At 63.3% G+C, this 19,528-nt stretch overlaps 1 protein-coding gene across 1 annotated transcript in view; it reads left to right on the forward strand.

Moving 5' to 3' along the window:
• Window positions 1-19,528, forward strand: part of LOC120246410 (SCO-spondin-like) — a 53,416-nt gene that overhangs the window by 3,761 nt on the left and 30,127 nt on the right. The window contains exons 9-46 of the mRNA XM_039253906.1: window positions 181-333; window positions 555-726; window positions 916-1,156; window positions 1,433-1,577; window positions 2,312-2,429; window positions 2,519-2,694; window positions 2,779-3,006; window positions 3,216-3,381; window positions 3,611-3,845; window positions 4,580-4,769; window positions 4,912-5,006; window positions 5,196-5,452; window positions 5,759-5,893; window positions 6,500-6,696; window positions 6,827-6,954; window positions 7,042-7,151; window positions 7,468-7,617; window positions 7,754-7,847; window positions 7,935-8,104; window positions 8,329-8,562; window positions 8,769-8,990; window positions 9,437-9,673; window positions 10,433-10,524; window positions 10,639-10,870; window positions 11,181-11,333; window positions 11,443-11,583; window positions 11,681-11,863; window positions 11,970-12,120; window positions 12,756-12,909; window positions 13,047-13,101; window positions 14,468-14,572; window positions 14,890-15,093; window positions 15,183-15,292; window positions 16,124-16,277; window positions 16,358-16,530; window positions 17,149-17,169; window positions 17,802-17,913; window positions 19,147-19,323. Of these exons, the coding sequence (XP_039109837.1) occupies window positions 181-333; window positions 555-726; window positions 916-1,156; window positions 1,433-1,577; window positions 2,312-2,429; window positions 2,519-2,694; window positions 2,779-3,006; window positions 3,216-3,381; window positions 3,611-3,845; window positions 4,580-4,769; window positions 4,912-5,006; window positions 5,196-5,452; window positions 5,759-5,893; window positions 6,500-6,696; window positions 6,827-6,954; window positions 7,042-7,151; window positions 7,468-7,617; window positions 7,754-7,847; window positions 7,935-8,104; window positions 8,329-8,562; window positions 8,769-8,990; window positions 9,437-9,673; window positions 10,433-10,524; window positions 10,639-10,870; window positions 11,181-11,333; window positions 11,443-11,583; window positions 11,681-11,863; window positions 11,970-12,120; window positions 12,756-12,909; window positions 13,047-13,101; window positions 14,468-14,572; window positions 14,890-15,093; window positions 15,183-15,292; window positions 16,124-16,277; window positions 16,358-16,530; window positions 17,149-17,169; window positions 17,802-17,913; window positions 19,147-19,323 (6,070 nt within the window). The remainder of the gene's footprint in view (window positions 1-180; window positions 334-554; window positions 727-915; window positions 1,157-1,432; window positions 1,578-2,311; window positions 2,430-2,518; window positions 2,695-2,778; window positions 3,007-3,215; window positions 3,382-3,610; window positions 3,846-4,579; window positions 4,770-4,911; window positions 5,007-5,195; window positions 5,453-5,758; window positions 5,894-6,499; window positions 6,697-6,826; window positions 6,955-7,041; window positions 7,152-7,467; window positions 7,618-7,753; window positions 7,848-7,934; window positions 8,105-8,328; window positions 8,563-8,768; window positions 8,991-9,436; window positions 9,674-10,432; window positions 10,525-10,638; window positions 10,871-11,180; window positions 11,334-11,442; window positions 11,584-11,680; window positions 11,864-11,969; window positions 12,121-12,755; window positions 12,910-13,046; window positions 13,102-14,467; window positions 14,573-14,889; window positions 15,094-15,182; window positions 15,293-16,123; window positions 16,278-16,357; window positions 16,531-17,148; window positions 17,170-17,801; window positions 17,914-19,146; window positions 19,324-19,528) is intronic.

Raw genomic sequence — 19,528 nt, forward strand, 5'->3', positions numbered from 1 at the left:
CAGCTCCCCCACACCCTACCCAGGCTCACAACTTTCTTGCTCTCAGAAGCTCCAGGACATCTGGGCTGGTGGCCATGACAATGGGGACTTGAAGCAGCCATGAGGGTAGTGGCCACTTTCCTGGTGTCCTGGTTAAGGTCCCTCATCCCAGCCCATTGACCTGACTCCAATGGTCTCTAGCCTGGGTGTCTGGATGCAGTGGGAGCGGCCCAGGGCTGTGAGGACCCCCTGAGAGGCACAGAGGCAGGCATGGAGGCTGGCCAGCTGCAGGCGGAAGCCCAGGATGTGTGCTACCAGCTGCTGGACAGTCCATTCAGGGAATGCCATGCTCAGGTATGGAGGTGGTAACCACCACCAGAGAGGCGGGGAGCAGGGGGTGCTAGGGAGGTGCCCAACGGAGTCTAGTCCTGGCGTCACTTTGTGTGTGTGTGTGTGTGATCTCAGAGCTCCCTTCTAGTGCTCATTCTGTTCGATCGTAAGTCAGGGCATGATCCAAGCAAGAGGAGGGAGTGCTGGCGAGGCTGGATGACTGAGGGCCTGTCCCGTCTCTGAAGGTCCCCCCTACTGAGTACCACCAGGCCTGCCTCTTTGCCTACTGTTCTGGGGCCCCAGCAGGCAGTGGGCGTGAGGGCCGTCGGGAGGCTGTGTGCACCACTTTGGCCAACTATGCCCAAGAGTGTGCCAAGCAGCATATCCACGTGGGCTGGAGGAAGCCAGGCTTCTGCGGTAGGTCTGGTGCCTGACATAGGCCCTTTGCTTAGGTCCTGGCCTCCCCACCCTGCAGAACTGGGGAGTGACTGCAGCCCTGTGGCCCTGGTTTCCTGAGCCCCCGGGCTGTGGTGACCTGGGGGGGGGGGCGGGTCTGGCGGGAGGAGGGAGACCCTCGGACCTCACAGCCCACTCCCGTGCCTGCAGAGCGCCTGTGCCCTGGGGGCCAGCTGTACTCTGACTGCGCCTCCGCCTGCCCGCCCAGCTGCTCGGCAGTGGGCGAGGGAGGGGAGGGGTCCTGCCAGGAAGCGTGCGTGAGCGGCTGCGAGTGCCCGCCTGGCCTCTTCTGGGACGGCGCCCTCTGTGTCCCTGCGGCCCGCTGCCCCTGCTACCACCGGCGCCAGCGCTACGCCCCTGGGGACACAGTGCGTCAGCTCTGCAACCCGTGGTGGGTCCGCGGGCCGCGCTGGCCCTTTGGCGGAGGTTGGAAGTGGCGGGGTCCCCTCAACCTGCCTCCCCTTGGGGGCCCCCTCACAAGGGACCGGTGACCTCTCACGGCATAATTGATGGCCCCGCTTAAAGACCTAGCCAGCGACCTCCACCAGCCGACCTCCAAGCCTAAGAGAGTTGGAGGGGCTTCTGGAGGAGCGGAGGGGCCACAGGGCTGGGGGCGGGAGGTCGTGGAGCTGAAGTGGAGCGCGCTGCCCGCCCCCTGTGCCCACAGCGTGTGCCAGGACGGCCGCTGGCTGTGCGCGCAGGCGCCGTGCCCAGCCGAGTGCGCGGTGGGCGGGGACGGGCATTACGTCACCTTCGATGGGCGGAGCTTCTCCTTCCGCGGCAGCCCAGGTTGCCGCTCCAGCCTGGTGCAGGTAGGTAGGAGGTGAACTCTGGGAGAAGCCCTGGTGGGGGCGCTGTGGGGGAGAGGTGACTGTCAGGAAACCTCTGCATAAATCAGCGAGAACCACAGAGTCATCCCGAGAAAAGCGGAGAGAGAACCGACTCTGGAGGGGGGATGGCTCGCCGTAGAGCCCCCTCCTCAGCCTCCCCTTCCGGTCTCCACTCCTCCTTAGGTTCCTGAGAATGTTCTTCTGTCATTGCCGCCCTAGCCGAGGGGCCCGAAACAAAACCTATCCTCATAGTATTTTCTCACAGAGGGGGCAGGCTGGACTTATCACAGGCTGTTTCCTGCAAAACAACCCCTGACAAATACGGGTTCTTCCTCTCCAGGCTTCCCCCAGTAGTTAGGTGATTTACCAAGTTCGGGTCCATAGATACAAACAGGTGTGTACATATGCTGCAGGCTCATGCGAGTGCACATAAGTTTAGCATGTGTATACACACAGGGAGAGAGAAGGGAGGCATCTTGCTCCAACATGGAGACGCGCGCGCGTGCGCACACACACATACTCACACTTGGCCAGAGTTAAGCCCTATACCTTGCAGAGTCTGGCTGGCAAGAAGGTGGTCAGCCCATGTGATGGGTGGCGTCTGGCTCCAGGTGTGTGCTGTAGGCGTCCTGTGGAATGGGAGAAGGGCCAGACCAGGCCCTATTCCCTGGGTCTTCCCCACCCCCACCCACCCCATTCCTCAACATCTGTCCCAGGACTTCTCTAAGGGGCAGCTGCTGATTGTGCTGGAGCATGGGGCCTGCCACGCCGGGAGCTGCCTCCAAGCCATCTCTGTCTCCCTGGGGGACACCCACATCCAGCTCAGAGACTCAGGTAGCCAGCCCCCTCCTGCATTGTGCTCACCCCCAGTCCTCATCAGCCCAGCCCTGCAGGGGCAGCGCCTCACAGGCTCCCTATTCCAGGGGCCGTACTGATGGAGGGGCAGGATGTGGGCTTGCCGTGGAGTGGGCCCAAGGGCCTCAGTGTCTCCCGAGCCTCCTCCAGCTTTCTGCGGCTGCGCTGGCCCGGGGCCCAGGTCCTCTGGGGAGTGTCTGACCCTGCAGCTTACATCACCCTGGACCCGCGCCACGCCCACCAGGTGTGCTAGGGGAGAGGTGAGTGGCTGGGGCGGGGCTCCCCTGGGCCCGGATTTGACTGTCCCAAGCCCCCTCCTGTGGCCCAGGTGCAGGGTCTGTGCGGCACCTTCACCTGGAACCAGCAAGATGACTTCCTGACACCTGCCGGCGATGTGGAGACCAGCATCGCAGCCTTTGCTGGCAAGTTCCAGGTGGCAGGCGAGGGAGGGTGCCCCTCAGAAGACAGCACCCCACTTTCCCCCTGCAGCACCCACACTCAGCGCCATGCTTTTGCCGAGGCAGCTTGTGCCATCCTGCATGGCCCAACTTTCCAGGTAGCCAGCCTGGGGGTGCTCCTGTTTGCGCCTGTAAGATGGGGTCAGTATCTGCTCTGCTTTCCTCTTGGGCTACCAGGAGGGCCCTGCTCCCGGCCACGAGCAGGGCTTCCAAGCACAGGGAGGTGGCAGTGGGGACCAGAGGGGACTGGGGGGGGGGCGGGAATCTGGAGGAGGAGCTGGCTCCCTTTTTCCTCCTCTCCCCCTAGGAGTGCCGAGGGCTGGTGGACTGGGAGCCATTCCACTTGCGCTGCTTGGCGGCCGTGTGTGGCTGTGCTCCTGGCAAGGACTGCCTGTGTCCTGTGCTTGCTGCCTTGGCTCGTCGCTGTGCCCAGGAGGGCGTCCCGTCTCTCTGGAGGACCCAGACACTCTGCCGTGAGTCGGCTCAGCCAGCCAGCCGCAGGCTCCTCCTCCCAGCCCCCTTCTAGGAGGGGCCCACAGGGATCCAAAAGCTTCACGGCAAGGGAAGGTCCCCAGGAGGGCCTCTGACCTTGGCAGATTGCTGAGTTCGCCTTCTTCCAGGGGCATAGGGGCTGCAAATTCCAGAAGGGTGGGCAGAGCGGCAGCAGTGACGTCCCTGACCTGCGTGTGTCTCTGTGCCCAGCCGTCCTGTGTCCTGGGGGCCAGGAGTACCAGGAGTGTGCCCCGGCGTGTGGTCAGAACTGTGGGGAGCCAGAAGACTGTGGGGAGATGGGCAGCTGCGTGGCCGGTTGTAACTGCCCCCCAGGGCTGCTGTGGGACCCCGAGGGCGAGTGTGTGCCCCCCAAATTGTGTTCCTGCCAGCTTGGAACCCAGCGCTATGCCCCTGGCAGTGCCACCATGAAGGACTGCAACCACTGGTGAGGGCAGTGGTCTTGAGGGAAGGCAAAGAGCTTGGGGGTGAGGAGGTGGAGCTTAGGGAAAAGGGGCTGGGCTTGTAGCCCTGTGGGTTCAGGGCATCACACGCACACGGAGGACGACAGAGCATTGATAGTGCTTCAGGCCTATAAAACACTCTTGTATGTGATCTTATTTAATTTTACTGAATTGATACAATAACCTAATAAAGTAGGAAGTGGAAGAATTGTTCCCATTTTGCAGATGAGGAAACTGAGGCTTGACCAGGCCAAACGGCTTGCAGAGTCACACAGCTTGTTAATGAGGGACTAGAACCCAGATCTCCCGAGTTCTGGATGTGTGTGGTCCAGAGGCTCTTCCAAGGGTTGGGGAGAAGTAAAGGCCAATTTGGGACCTGTGGAGGCAGGGCCAGCGGTCAGGACGAGACTTTAGAGAATCCCCATCCTACACAGGCTGGGAATGGGGTTCTTTCAAGAACCTCAGAGCCCAGAGAATGGCCCTATTGGAGCTGGGGCAGGAAAGGGTGACTATGCCCACGCCACGTGTGGCTGGTGCTGGGGGCAGCCCCACTTCCTGTGCTCGTAACTGGAGTGTTGGGGTGAGACGCTCAGGCCTCCAGAGTCAACACTGAGGGCTTGGACACTCTGGGTTCCTGAGACTTTCCCAGGGGGGACCAGGCACCCGGAGGTGAGTCCTGCCTTGGGCCTGCCTCTTACCTCCCTCCGGACCTCGGCAGTGTCTGCCAGGAGAGAGGCCTCTGGAACTGCACTGCTCGCCGCTGTGGCCCCCAGCAGATATTCTGCCCCCATGAGCTTGTCTACGTCCCTGGTGCCTGCCTCCTTACCTGTGACAGCCCTCGCGCCAATCATTCCTGCCCCCCAGACAGCACGGGGAGCTGTGTCTGTCCCCCAGGCACTGTGCTGCTGGTAAGTCTGGGAGGGGGTTGCATGGGGCACCGTGGTGCCTGCTCTAACCATGGCACTGCCCTAGTCCCCTGGCTGTCTGAAACAGTGGGTGGTGGGTCAGGCAGCCCCCCAAGGTGCCCCTTTGTCCCCGGCCTCTGTCCAGAATGAACGCTGTGTGCCTCCTGAGCTCTGTCCCTGCCGTCACGGCGGGCAGTGGTACCCACCCAACGCTACCATCCAGGAGGATTGCAACATCTGGTATGCCCCTTGGACAGGGATGATGGGTGTCGGTGGGGGGGGGCATCCAGACTGGCCTGGGCAATGGGAGCTCTCCAGAAATCCCCCAAGCTGAGGGTCTGTCTGGAGTTGCTTACAACCTGGACCAGCTGCATCCCTGGGTACAGTTCTGGGTCCGTGTCCTCATGACTCTCCACCACCCCCCCACAGTGTGTGCCAGGGTCGGCAGTGGCACTGCACCAGCCGCCAGTGCAGTGGATGGTGCCAGGCATCAGGGGCCCCCCACTATGTGACATTCGATGGGCTGTCTTTCACCTTCCCTGGAGCCTGTGAATATCTGCTGGTGCGAGAGGCCAGCGGCCAGTTCACAGTCTCTGCCCAGAACCTGCCCTGTGGGGCCAGTGGCCTCACCTGCACCAAGGCGCTGACCGTGCAACTGCAGAGCACCGTTGTGCACATGCTCAGAGGTGACTGTAACACTGAAGGGTGGCACTGTCAGGGAGGGCCGTGCACGGGTGACCACGGCCTGGGGTTCCCCACTGCTTACCATCAGGGCAGCAGGGCTGGTGCCTCTCCTCTTTCCTCTTGCCTGGGAATCATAATTCTGGGAAGGCTCCAAGCAGTTAAGGTCCAGAGCGATCCAATGACTTGCCCAAGGTCCCATGGCTAGAGAAGCAAATGGAAGGTTGGACGGCAGACTGAAGAAGGCCTCCTGGGCATCTGGGAGCACTTCTACCCCAAGACAGGGCCTGAAAGCCTCTCTTCCTCCATAGGCCGGGCAGTGACGGTGAATGGGGTGAGCATAACGCTCCCCAAGGTCTACACGGGCCCAGGGCTGAGCCTGCGTCATGCTGGTCTCTTCCTGTTGCTCACAACCCGCCTGGGCTTCAGCCTGTTCTGGGATGGAGGTCAGGCCCCCACCCTTAACCTGAACCGTCTGACCCATGCCCGCCTTAGCATCATGGGGCTGACACTCCCTAAACTCTTCCTCTTCCGCACGAGTGGTGGGGGTTCCCAAATCATGCTCTTAGGCTTTTCTTCAATGTAAAAGCAATAGTTCCTCGCCAAAGAAACATTTAGAAAATACCTAGTTTGGGAAAGAAGAAATGAAAAGAAATCTAACTCCCTACCACCCACCCCTTTTAGAAATAACCGTAACCAAGAAATGGAGGAAAACCGAAGTAACCCCTGGCGGGGGGGGAGGTGGGGGTCACCTGGTCAGCACAGGGAGGCTGCCCTCTGAGCCTCGGGCCGCTAAGGCCTCCGGGGCTGGTGTCGCAGTCTGTCTTAGAGCCTGATTCCCTCCCGGAATCCAGCCCTCTGGAGAGCGTCCCTGCTCCCGCTTCGCCCTCGCCCTCCAGACCTAGGTCTCTCATCGCCAATCGTCCTCGCAAAAGAGGGCACAAGCACCCTTATTGGGTGGTGGGCCCTGGGCAGATGGTCACACAGGCCCACAGAATAGCTGCCCTTCTCTTCTCTCTCCATATGCTGCCCCCTCTGCCCCCTCTGCCCAGGCACCCGGGTCCTGGTGCAGCTGTCCCCGCACTTCCGGGGCCGTGTATCTGGTCTGTGTGGGGACTTCGATGGAGATGCCAGTAATGACCTGCGGAGCCGCCAGGGGGTCCTGGAGCCCACCGCTGAGCTGGCTGCCCACTCCTGGCACCTGAATCCGCTCTGCCCTGAGCCTGGAGACCTGCCACACCCCTGCACCGTGAGCATGGGTGGGATGCGGGGAGGGTAAGGGGCAGCTGCAGAAATCTGCAGGGCAGGGGGGAGGGGAGGATCCAGAGGCTGGGTGCTTGCAGACGGGGTCTGGCTGGTCCACGGTGCTGTGCCTGCAGGTGAACGCCCACCGGGCCGGCTGGGCTCGCGCCCGCTGCGGGGTGCTGCTGCAGTCGCTCTTTGCCCGGTGCCACGCGGAGGTGCCCCCACAGCAGCACTACGAGTGGTGTGTGCATGACGCCTGCGGGTGAGAGGGGCGAGCCTGGGGACAGCGTGGGAATGGGTGAGTTGGGGGTGGGGCGGGGGTCCAGGGGGTGAAGAATCCCTTCCACAGCTGCGATTCAGGGGGTGACTGTGAGTGTCTCTGCTCGGCCATTGCCACCTATGCGGACGAGTGTGCCCGGCGTGGGCTCTACGTGCGCTGGCGCAGCCAGGAACTCTGCCGTGAGTGTGCCCTGCCCTCGGTCGCCGACGCCCAATCCCACCACCCATTCAGCTCTTCCATGGTGTTCCTCCCGGCCTGCACGTGGGCCACGCATTTATTCAGGGGCCAATACGGGTGGTGTGCACACTACTGTAGACCAATCATGCCAAGATTGCTTTCCCGTAGAACTGTCGTGTCGCAGACAGCCTCGGGAGGGGCTCCGCAGGGGTCTCCACCATGCACCCCGTGCCCTCCACGAGTATCAGCTTGGGCCGCTGTTGTGGCCGCCGGTGCCCTTGCACCTCAGTGACCCCAGCCTCTCTCCTCTCCACCCAGCTCTGCAATGTGAAGGGGGCCAAGTGTATGAGGCCTGTGGCCCCGTATGTCCCCCCACCTGCCACGATCACGGTCCTGAGCCCGGGTGGCACTGCCAGGCTGTCGCCTGCGTGGAGGGCTGCTTCTGCCCCCAGGGGACTCTGCTCCATGGTGTGTTGGGTCAGAAGAGGCAAAGGGGAGGGGGCGCTGGGAGAGGGAAGAGAGCCACAGGCGGGGGAGGGGGGTGACAGGGCTGGCACTAGGGGCTGCTGTGCCCCTTTTGTGATCCCGCCCTCTGTGATCCCAGGAGGAGTCTGCTTAGAGCCAGCTTCCTGCCCCTGTGAGTCAGGGGGCAGCTTTCTCCCGCAGGGGACTGTGCTGCAGAAGGACTGTGGGAACTGGTGAGTGGGGGGCCCCAGGGGAGCCCCCATGGCCCTGGGCTGCCAGAGCGCAGCGCTGCGACTGACCCCAGGACGCTGTGTGTTCAGCACATGCCAGGAAAGTCAGTGGCTTTGCGGGAGTGGCGGGACCCGCTGTGAGGAGCCGGTGCCTGGCTGTGTAGAGGGAGAGGCTCCGTGCCAGGAGAGTGGGCACTGTGTGCCCCGCGGGTGGCTTTGTGACAACCAGGATGACTGTGGCGATGGCTCAGACGAGGAGGGTGAGTGTCTTTGTGCGGGGCAGTGGCTGAGTGACGGGTCTCACTATGCAGGTGTCTCCTACTATGCGGTCTGTCTCACTGTGCAGAACTGAGCAGCTTCCTGAGCTGCGGCTCACGTTGCCAGCAGCTGTGGCTGGTGGGCAGGGCTGCTCAGGTCTTTCGGGGGGCAGGGGCTTCTCTAGGACCCGTGGTCATCTTGCCCCTGCCTGCTCGCCCCGTGCCAGGCTGTGCCACCCCAGGCTGTGGGGAGGGGCAGATGTCTTGCAGCTCGGGCCGCTGCCTGCCCCTGGCCCTGCTCTGTGACGGGCGGGACGACTGTGGAGATGGGACGGATGAGCGGGGCTGCCCGTGCCCCCGCGACTCGCTGGCCTGTGCTGATGGGCGCTGCCTGCCCCCCGGCCTGCTCTGCGACGGACATCCCGACTGTCTCGACGCTGCCGATGAGGAGGCCTGTCTGGGTGGGTGGTCTCAACCCTAGACTCCACCCACAAGGCACCCCCCAACAAGGCTTGTCGTGGGAGCCCCAACCTTCCCACCTCCCCCCTCCTCCACAAATTCAGGCTCCTGCTAGGAAGCTGGCACCCGTAGATGTGTGACTAGGGGCACCCCGCAGTGGGCCCCGAGGACAGTGTTTGGGACCAGCCCCTCCGTTCTCCGGCTGCAGGGCAGCTGAACTGCACTCCTGGGGAGGTGTCCTGCCTCGATGGCACCTGCGTGGGGGCCATGCTGCTGTGTGACGGAGTCTGGGACTGTCCAGATGGAGCCGATGAGGGACCTGGGCACTGCCCCTTCCCTTCGCTGCCCACTCCCCCTGACGGCACTTTGCCGGGCCCCTCTGCTGGCTTCGGGGAAACTGCACCAACTCCCCTGGCCAGCGCCAGCCCTGGTGAGTGTCCTGGAGGAAAAGGGGTGAGAAAGCTGTAGTCCTCAGGCCTGGGAAAGAAGAGTGGGGAGGGTGCCTCAGAGGGAGGCAGTGGGGGTGGGTGCTGGGGGTGAGGAGCTGGCACAGACTCAGCCTCCCCAAGACACCAGAATGCACAAAGGGAAGGGGGGTTGAGAGAGACAGGCCGGACGTTCAATCCCCGCCCCCACCACAGCCCAGGTGAGGTGGTTGGAGTGGTCAGTGGAATTCCTGGACGGGCGGAGAGGTTTTGGGAAGCCAGTCGGGGTGGGGACAACCTGCGGGAGCGACTGGACGTGGGGAGTCGCTGGAGGCGGGGGCAGTCCGGGCTCGGGAAAGGGGCGGGAAGGGCCGGCACGCGGAGGCGGAGGGGCCGGGGCGGGCCGGGAGCCCGCTGACCCCGCCGGGCCTGACGCGGGTGCCCGCCGCAGCGCCGCCCTGCGGCCCGCTCGAATTCCGGTGCGACAGCGGCGAGTGCGCGCCGCGCGGCTGGCGCTGCGACCGCGAGGAGGACTGCGCCGACGGCAGCGACGAGCGCGGCTGCGGCGGGCCCTGCGCGCCGCACCACGCGCCCTGCGCCCGCGGCCCGCGCTGCGTGTCCCCCGTGCAGCTGTGCGACGGCGTGCTGCACTGCCCCGACGGCTCGGACGAGAGCCCCGACGCCTGCGGTGAGAGCCCGGCCGCCTCGAGGCAGTCCGGCCGGTCTGTCCCCCCCACCGCCCCCGCCACCCCCTGGGAGGCAGCTCCGGGGCGACTTAGGGCTGCGACATCAGAGTGTCCTTTGATCTTTTTCCTGAAACCCTTTGAAGACTTTTGCCCCCGCAGCCCCTCCCAGGGGAGAGAAGAAAGAGGCTTTTGTGTTTGCCCACATTTGGGCAAGAAGAGCTAAGAGAATGCGCAGTGGCTCTGCGGGCGCGGGGAGTGGGCCTGTTTTGGGGGGCTACCCCTCCAGCTCGCCAGACCTGGGAGTTCCCTTCCTGTCCCGGCCACCTCGCCCTGGGAGGAGGGGACAGCTGTCCCTGGGCTCCAACTCCTCCCCAGGGCCGTCTGCCCTTTCAGGACGCCTCCCCAGGTGTCTTTGAGCCAGGTTCAGGTTCGGTGTTGGCTCAGGGTCCTCCAGTGCCTTTGGCTCTCCCTGCCAGCCCCTCTGCAGAGAGAGGGTGGGAGGGGCAGGACCCAGCAGGACACTCCCGGGGGCCCACAGGCTCCCCCCAGCCGCCCCCTTGCCGTGGCCTCTTCCCCTGTGGTTTGGCTCCCCAGCTGAGCCTGAGCCCTGAGCAGCTCTGCAGTGGGATCTCCTGACTGTTCCAGGGCGAGCATGAGCTGGGCTGCCCCAGGGACTCTGTTCCCCAGACTGACGCCAAGGCTGGTTGGGGGGTGGGGGTGGGTTCTCCTTGTCTCACAGTTTTCTCTTCTCTTCCCCGCAGAGGGGGTGACAGCCCCCGGAGGCCCCAACGGGACACGGGTTCCCTGCCCGGAATACTCCTGCCCCGATGGCCTGTGTATCAGTTTCCAGCTGGTGAGGGGGGGAGGGGGAGGGAGGGGAGAGGGAGTGGGTGGCACAGGAGACAGAGCCATTGTGCCACCCGGCTTGAAAGGAACCTTGAGCCTGTTCCCCCCCCACCGCCCCCAGGTGTGCGACGGGCAGCCTGACTGTGAACTGGCAGGGTTGGGAGGGCCTTCCCCGGAAGAGCAGGGCTGTGGGGCCTGGAGCCCCTGGACCCCGTGGGGGCCGTGCAGCAGGACGTGCGGGCCTGGGGTGCAGGCCCGGAGCCGCCGCTGCTCCCCACCTAGTCTCCCGGTGCTGCGGCGCTGCCCAGGCCCCGAGCACCAGACTCAGGCCTGCTTCACGGCCGCCTGCCCAGGTGAGGGCTCTGGGGTGCCTGGGAGGGCCAGGGGGTGGGTGGGTGGGGTGTAGGGAGGGCCAGGGGGTGGGTGGAGGGGTACAGGGAGGGCCAGGGGGGGGGTGGGGTGCAGGGAGGGCCAGGGGGTGGGTGGGTGGGGTGTAGGGAGGGCCAGGGGGTGGGTGGAGGGGTACAGGGAGGGCCAGGGGGTGGGTGGGGTGCAGGGAGGGCCAGGGGGTGGGTGGGGGGGTGCAGGGAGAGCCAGGGAGAGGAAGATCGCTGGGCTCGCAGCCTGGCCTCATGCTTGTCCCGCTTGCCCCCCTCCTCACAGTGGACGGTGAATGGACCCCTTGGTCTCCCTGGTCCCCGTGCTCCGAGCCGTGCATGGGCACCAGGACCCGGCAGCGGCAGTGTCACCCACCCCAGAATGGGGGCCGCAGCTGTACCATGCTGCCCGGCGGCTCTCACACCACCCTCCAGACCCGTGAGTGCAAGGAAGGAGGGCTCGGCTGGGAGGGGTGGGGTGGGAGAGACTGCTGGCTGCTGGCCTGCTTCTGCCCAGTTCCCGAACTGTGGCTCTGATTCTCTGTCAGGGCCCTGCCCTCAGGACGGCTGCCCCAATGCCACCTGCTCAGGGCAGCTGGTGTTCTGGCCGTGCGCCCCCTGTCCTCTGACCTGCGATGAGATCTCTGGTCGGGCCGGGTGCTCAGCTGACCAGCCCTGCAGCGGCCCAGGTAAGGGGAAAGGGGGGGCTCTGGGCCCAGGTTCTGGGGAGTGTGTCTGCAGAGGCTGAGCGCTTTGCAGGGAAGCCTCACGCCGGGCCCTCTCTAGGCTGCTGGTGCCCTGCGGGACAGGTGCTGGGCAGCGAGGGGCGGTGTGTGCGGCCCCGGGAGTGCCCCTGCCTGGTGGACGGCGCCCGGTACTGGCCTGGGCAGCGCATCAAGGCCGACTGTCAGCTGTGCGTCTGCTGGGATGGGCGCCCCCAACGCTGTCGACCAGATCCAGATTGTGCCGGTGAGACCCCGCCCTGGGCCCGTCCCCAGGGGCCCTCCTCCCCTCCTAGACCACCCAGCTGGGCACGCAGCCCTCCTCTGACCCCTGACTCTTGCTTCTCCCTCAGTGAACTGTGGCTGGTCATCCTGGTCCCCCTGGGCTGAGTGCCTGGGCCCCTGCGGGAGCCAGAGCGTTCAGTGGTCCTTCCGGAGCCCCAACAACCCCCGCCCTTCGGGCCAAGGTCGCCAGTGCGGGGGCATCCACCGTAAGGCCCGCAGGTACTCGCATGCGCACCAGGCGCCCGCAGACCTTTACCCCTCAGCGCCCAGGCAGGAAGCTGCTGGGGTGCCCTTTCTCCCTTGAGATACTTCCACATGCACCCTGGACCCCAAATGAGGAAGCCCTCCTACTCTGAACCCTAGTAGTCTAAACACTGGGACTCCCAGCACATCTTTGGGGAATGTCTGGCCTTCTTTTGCATCGGTTTTATGCTCTCAACATCCAAAAGAGGGGTGTAGGGAACCCCAAGTCTAGGGGCAGGTATGGGTCTTCTGGTTTGCACCCGTGCCTCTGAAGTTAGCTGGGGGCAAGGTGTTGCGGGGATGGAGCCAGATCTGCCTGCCAAGTCCCCTCGGAAACAGGCCCCGCTGGCTAGGGTCTTGGCACAAATTGCTTCCACGCCCCTTTCTCAGGCCCGTAGTGGTTTCTGGGGTGCAGGGCCGGGATTCCGGGGCTAGGGAGGCCAAGCATCGCAGCTGGTCCAGGACTCTCCCAGTTTTGTCACTGAGAGTCCCAGGTCCTGGGAGAGCACTCACTCTGGGCAAACCAGGACAGGCTGGTTGCCTAGGTGAGCCCGCTCACCCAGCAAGTGGCACTCCCCCCCCACCACCCCATCCCCCCCACCCCCCGGCAGGTGCCAGACAGCGCCGTGTGAGGGCTGTGAGCAGCGGGGCCGGGTCCGAGGCATGGGCGAGCGCTGGCGAGAGGGCCCCTGCGGAGTATGCCAGTGTCTGCATAATGGCACCGTGCACTGCTCCCTCTACTGTCCACTGGGCAGCTGCCCGCAGGTGAGGGGGCACAGGGCCTGGGGGCGGGGCAGGGGGCGGGGCAGTGTGTCGAGCAGGGTTTCCAGCAGCCGATTGGCTGGGTGGGAGGTTGGCAGGCGGCCTGCTTAGCATGTCCAGCCTGACACTTGTGTCTGCAGGACTGGGTCCTGGTGGAGGGAAGGGGAGAATCGTGCTGCCGATGTGCCCCGCCCGGTGGTGAGTGGGTCTGGGAAATGGCAGGGAGGAGGGTGGGGAGGACTCAGAGGGAGCCCCAGTCGGCAGCCCTGAGTCAAGGGGTGCCCTTGGTAGTGGGAGCCTGGGTCCTGGATCCCAGGGAAGAAAGGGACATTCTGGGTGGAAGGGCTTGTCTCTGCCCTCCTCAGGTCAGGTCTCTTCTGTCTTTTTGGGGCTAGAATTCTGCCTCCCCATTGAGGGTGCTTTCTTTGCTCTGGTTCAGCTGGGCCAGATCTGGTTCCTGGCCTTTACCCTTGGAGCAACTGAGACAAAGTTGAACTGTTTCAAGAGTATCTTTGCTTGGAAACTGAGTTATAAATGAAACAGGAAAATACAAAGACCTGAGAGTGAATGCATTTATGGGTGTAGAGTCCTTATCCTAAAAGTGCACTTACAGACCGCTGAGGTTACAGGAGAGCCAGCACACACAGTTGTGCAGGTTGTTCACTGTACAAGTTGGCAAGTGGGAGCTAGACTCCAACCCACAGGGCTGCTTCCATCCAGAGATAGAGATACCCTTTTTTTTTTCTTTTTTTTAAATGCTTTATCTATTTCTGAGAGAGAGAGAGAGAGGGAGAGAGAGAGAGGCAGCGTGAACAGGGGAGGGTCAGAGAGAGAGGGAGACACAGAATCAGAAGCAGGCTCCAGGCTCTGAGCTGTCAGCACAGAGCCCTACGCGGGGCTTGAACCCAAGAACCATGAGATGATGACCTGAGCCGACGTCAGACGCTTAGCGGACTGAGCCACCCAGGTGCCCCCAGAGATACCCTTTTCTAGTGCTCAAAAAGGTCTTCTGTTAGCAAAAGCAGCCCTGGATTAGGAACTGCATGCGGCTCCTTGGTTCTGGCCCTGAAAGTAGTTTCAGACTGGCGTTTATATATATTTTTTTAATTTTTTAAATGTTTTATTTTTATTTATTTCTGAGAGAGAGAGAGAGAGAGACAGTGTGAGCAGGGGAGGGTCAGAGAGAGAGGGAGACACAGCATCCGAAGCAGGCTTCAGGCTTTGAGCTGGCTGTCAGCACAGAGCCTGACGCGGGGCTTGAACTTAACCGTGAGATCATGACCTGAGCAGAAGTCGGAGGCTTAACCAACTGAGCCACTCAGGCGCCCCTGGTGTTTATATTCTATGTGCTGTAAATATTCCGTGGAAGTGAAAACCCCCAGGTCACGCCGAGGGAAGGAGAACAGGCCTTTCCCAGCTGGGAGGTGGTTCAGGGGCTCCTGGGAAGTCCTGGGGGAGAAAGTGCTCCAAGAAGTGGGGAGAGGCCTGGGTGTCGGGCTTGGGGCTGGTGCGAGCCTATCTGCAGGTCGCTCCCTCCTGAACCTTGAGTCTCCCCACACAGGCACGAACCAGGCGATACTCCCCACGGCCACTCCTGCCCCTTCAGCAGCCCTCAGTTCCCGGATCGGACCCCCTCTGGTCACCTACGTCCTGCCTCCGCCTGGCGGTGAGGGCCACATGCTGCTGTAGATCTGAGAGGCCATATTGCCCACGTCTGCCCAGCCTGAGAGAGGAGGCAGGATTGGTGGGACTTACCCCTGCCTTCCGTGGGGAGGGTGCTTATCCGAAGGATCTGGAAGTCATCCTAGCTTAGGTTGCCTCTCTGGCTCTGCCCTCTCTGGACCACCCTTCCAGCCTGGGTCACGGTCAACCATAGGACCCTTTGCATCCCTTGGCTCCCCTTGTGACTTCCTGACTTTGCCCCTGGCAGGCACGTGCCACCCTCTTCCATTCCACTCCAGCCCCTGTCTCTTCTGCACCCAGACCCCTGCTATGCTCCACTGGGCCTGGCCCGACTCCCCAAGGGAAACCCGCCGCCGGAGCTCCCCACCCAGGCTGCCCTCCTGGGGGCTCCCACCGGGGGGACCGGCCTTCGGGACCAGAGCACCCTAAGGAACACTCGCACCCAGAGGCGTACTCGGCCCCCCTACCTTCAGCTGGACCTGCTGCTGCCCCGGAACCTCACCGGTCAGTGCGGGGGGGCGGGGCTGGAGGAACGGCAGTGATTGTGGGTGGGCTGGGACTCACTCAGCTCTGCCCCCTGCCCCGCCCCCCAGGCATCGTAGTGCAGGGGGCTGGGTCCTCAGCCTTGCTGGAGTTCAGCGCCGATGGTCTACGCTGGCACAACTATAGTGACATCCTGCCTGGCACCCTGCCCCCAGCCAAGGTACTGCCACCCGAGCCTCCTGGGCCAGTGACCAATACGCCTCTGTGGGTCCCACCGTCTTTGTCCTCAGGGGCCTTCCAGTGTCCCTGAAGAACATTCCTACATTGGAGGCCTGTTGAACACCTGTCATCAGCAGGGCGTCAGGAGCTATCGAAGGGGCTCTGGCGCAGGGCAGGCGTGCAGAGCTCTGTGGAGGGAGGGGGGTCAGGGGACATCAAGTTCATGGTGTCAGAGGCCGTGTCAAGAGCAGCTGGGACCCAGCCCTGCCCTTATGGGGGTTTACATCCTCCCCAGGGAGACAAGCCTCAGGAAGCAGAGGAGTCGGTCTACACCATGTGTTCACTCTTAATTCTTTTTTTAAGGCTTCCCCCCCAATTTTAATTTTATTTCTTACTTGAGAGAGAGACAGAACCAGAGCTCATGTGCACGTGCTGGGAGGTAGGGATGGAGGGGCAGAGGGAGACAGAGATCTTAAGTAGGTTCCAAGGTCGGAGAGGATCCCGACGAAGGGCTCGATCCCATTACCCTGGGATCGTGACCCTGAGCCAAAAGCAAGAGCCTGCCGCTCAATTGGCTGAGCCACCCAGGTGCCCCCGTCACTCTTAATTCTTACGGAGCACTAGCCAGGCCCTGGGGACACACCAGCGGGCACAACCTGGCCCCTGCCCTCAGGGCACCAGGACCAGAACCCACAGCCTTGAGGGACCCTGATGATTAATGCCAGGAGAGCGCGCTCTTCATGCCCTGAAGGCTGGGGGACTTGGATCGGGTGGGGGCACTCAGCAGGGCCCGGGGGGGCAGCCTGGAGAAGAGTCACCCCTGTTCCTGCAGCTTTTCCCTAAGAACCCAGATGACGCAGCCCCCACGGTGTGGACGTTTGGCCAGATGGTGCAGGCGCAGCACGTCCGGGTGTGGCCCCAGGTGCCCCATAGTGGCACCAACCGCAACACCTCCCCGTGGGTGGAGCTGCTGGGCTGTGAGCCAGGTACGGGCTGGGCTGGGAGCAGGAGGGGCAGGAATCGGAAGAGGGACAGGCGGGAGCCCTCAGCCCTCCCTTCCCACCAGTGTCCCCGCTGGTGATGCCCCTGTGCCCAGAGGCCGGGCACCGCTGTGGCAGCGGTGAGTGTGCCCCAAGTGGGGGCCTGTGCGATGGCGTGAAGGACTGTGAAGATGGCTCCGATGAGGAGGGCTGTGTGCCTCTGCCTGCGGGCGCTGGCAGGTACGGGGTGCCCAGCTCAGCCCGGGAGGGGTCAGCCACGGGACAGATGCCCTGCACTACCTCACCCCCGAGTGCCCGTGGCCCTGCGTGCTGTGTCGCCGCCGCTGGGTGCCTGTGGAGGCCCCTTCCCACCGCGGGATTCGAGGATTCTCTGCCATTTTCCTAGAGTCTGGAGGGCAGTGGTTCTCAAACTGTGGCCCCCGGGCCAGCAGCCTCACCCGGGAGTTGTTAGCGATGCAGAGCCTCAGGCCCCAGCTCAGACCTGCTGAGAAGGACGCTCGGGGGGTACGGCCCAGAAATCTGTTTTGCCAGCCCTGCAGGGGAGGTTCATACGTTGCAAACCACTGGGATGGCACACCTTCCGGAGTGCCCCAGCCCTGCCCGCCCTGCCCGGTGGTGGCTCTGAGGCTGGAGAGCTCCTGGAGTCCCTTGGGGTTTTTTACTTCTCAGAGTCCGGTCCACAGCCGGGACCCCGGCTCTCTCCTCCACCCAGCCAGGACAGCTGCGCCCCCAGCCCAGCGAGGTGAGTGGGGGAGCTGCAGGCCTGGCAGGGGGGGTGCAGGGCATGGGGGGCCCTGGCCCCAGGGCCTCAGCAGCCACGTTCCCCCACCCTGCAGTCCCATCTTCACCCCCTCAGCCAGCGCTGCCCCCCCGGTGCGTCCCTGGTCTGCTCCCGGGCCTCCTCCCACAGTCTGCCTCAGCCCGTGAGCCTTCTGGGGGCCAGCCCAGTGTTGGGCTGGGGGCCGGCCGTCAGAGGGGCAGAGAAGCACAGGGCAGATGCCTGGCCTGGAGGAGTTTGGGAGATAGGAGAGGCCTTCAGCAGGTGATAAAGTCATGCCCACAAGGCTGGCATCAGGGCATCAGACACTCAGAGCTGGAGAGAGCCTTACTTGTCGCCAGGGTGTCCAGAGCTTCCTGGGAGAGGCTTGAAGGACGGGGCATATGGGGCAGCGGGGTCTGTAATGTGGAGATGAGGGGTGGGCACTCTGGTGAGAACAGCCTGGCCGGGAACCCAGAGGGGAGAGCGGTCGCAGCGCTGAGACGCACGTGCACAGATGCTGGGGGGAAGACGGGGGGTTTTGCGGGGGGGGGGGGGGGGGGCAAGAGCCGAAGCAGAATCCTAGGTGGGGCAGCGAGAATAGCCCCTGGGTGGGTGTCAGCCCAGAAGTGTCGCAGGGAAGTGAGTCTCCACGCCCCAACTGTGCCCTGTGCTGTGGGGACAGGAGAGGGGCCGTGGGACACAGGTACGTCCCAGTGGCAAGGAGAGCTAGGTCCCTAGTCTCCGGGCAGGACTGCCCTTGGGGCCCTGGGCTGCACGGACAGCCGATCCCTCTCCCTCCGCAGGGCCTGGAAGAGGCAGAACGCTGGCGTCCCTGGCGAGGGTCACCCATACCCCCCACAGGTACGTGCACAAACCCCATCCCCGCCTCCCACCCCGCCCACCCCTTCAGGGCAAGGGGCTATTACATCTCAGTGTTCAGTCCCCTGACCCCTGGCGTCCCTCAGGGGAGCAGGATCGCCTCCAGAAGGAAGACTTGGTCACTGCGGAGAACACCTTGGCCAAATCCTGCCCCTGCCCACGCTCCTGGACCCTGGGGTTGGGCGCCCAGACTGCCTTCCAGGACCGAACGTGTGCCCTGGAGTATGGTTGCCTTCCCCCGACCCCCAGCCAGGACAAGGGCCCCCTGGGGCTGTGGGGTACTGCCTGGCCCCACCTGTGCCCCCTCTGTTCACCCATGAATGCAGCCAGGCACCCCTTTCTGAAGGGTTTGCTGGCAGCCTTTGTCTCTAAGTGGGCACAGAGAGGGTGGGGTCGCCAAGTTTGCATGTTCCTAAACCGGACAAGGAAGGGGCTCCCTGAGGGTCACATGCCAGCCTCCCTGTGGCTGCCTGACCTTTCACCTGCACTTTAGCCCGAGGACAGCTGTCCTCAGAGGGAGGCTGGGAACGGGCGGGCTCTCAGCTGGCTGTGTCCCCGCTCTGATCTTCTCTCTTGGGAGATGGTGGCTTGCCTCACCACCTGCCTGGGTGCTGTTTTTCCATCTGTAAGACTAAAAGGCCTTATAGACAACGTGTCCGGCCCCTTCCCGTGAGTTCCATTCAAAGCCACCCAGGAGCTCGGCTGGCCGGTGCTTCTGTGTCTTTTGTTCAAAAGCAGACAAAGCAACTTGCACCGTCACTTGAGTCCACAGGATGCAGACCGTGCGATGAATTCTCGTGTCATGCTAAATTTGGTTCTCGAAAACGGGCTGTGTCATAACGTTCATCTTTGGCTGGAACATGAGAATCTCAAGCCCCCTTTTCATGGTAGCTGCCAGGAAGTCATCAGATGCGGAGGCTTGACTGTCTCATTGTTCTTTCGGTTCCACTTGGAAGCCACCACGTGGGGCTTCTTGAGAGCAGGGTGCAGATCTCAGCTCAACGCTGCTCTCTCTTCTACTTCCATTTATAAGCCCTCTTGTGCTCCCTGGACTACCGAGTTTCACCTCTTTTGTGGTCTGAAGCCCCTCAGAAGGTGTGGTCTGTCCTCACCCCTCACCCCCAAAGCCTGGAGGCCCTTTGGAGAGCCCGTGTCTGCTTCATCTCATGGAAGGGGAGCCGGAGGGCCTCACCTCTCTCCCTCCTGCACCCACAGGGAAGGGGCCAGTGACTCAGGTCCCAGCCTCCGAGGCTCCTGGCGTGAGTCCTAGGGAATCTGTGCAGACCGTGACCACCCCCCCCACATCCCAGCCTGAGGCCAAGGCCCTGAGACCAGGAACGACAGCCATGACAGAGCCCCCCCTGCACCCCATGACTCCGGTGGCCCCTGCTGGTAAGATTCTGTGCTCTTCTCCCTGCTGAACTGTGCATCCAAACAACGTCCCTGTCAGAGAAACAGGCCCCCAGAAGTTAGCCACTTTGCTCAAGATCACACAGCTCAGGGTCAGGGTTTTAGTACATCGGGTCTAGGACCAAGCTTCCTGATGCAGTTCGCTGTTTTCCCGCTATCCCAAGAGGCAGGAGGTGGGGGGCAAACC

Source organism: Hyaena hyaena, unplaced genomic scaffold (genome assembly GCF_003009895.1).
Source record: "Hyaena hyaena isolate Hyena2069 unplaced genomic scaffold, ASM300989v1 scaffold_471, whole genome shotgun sequence".
Taxonomy (NCBI): Eukaryota; Metazoa; Chordata; class Mammalia; order Carnivora; family Hyaenidae; genus Hyaena; species Hyaena hyaena.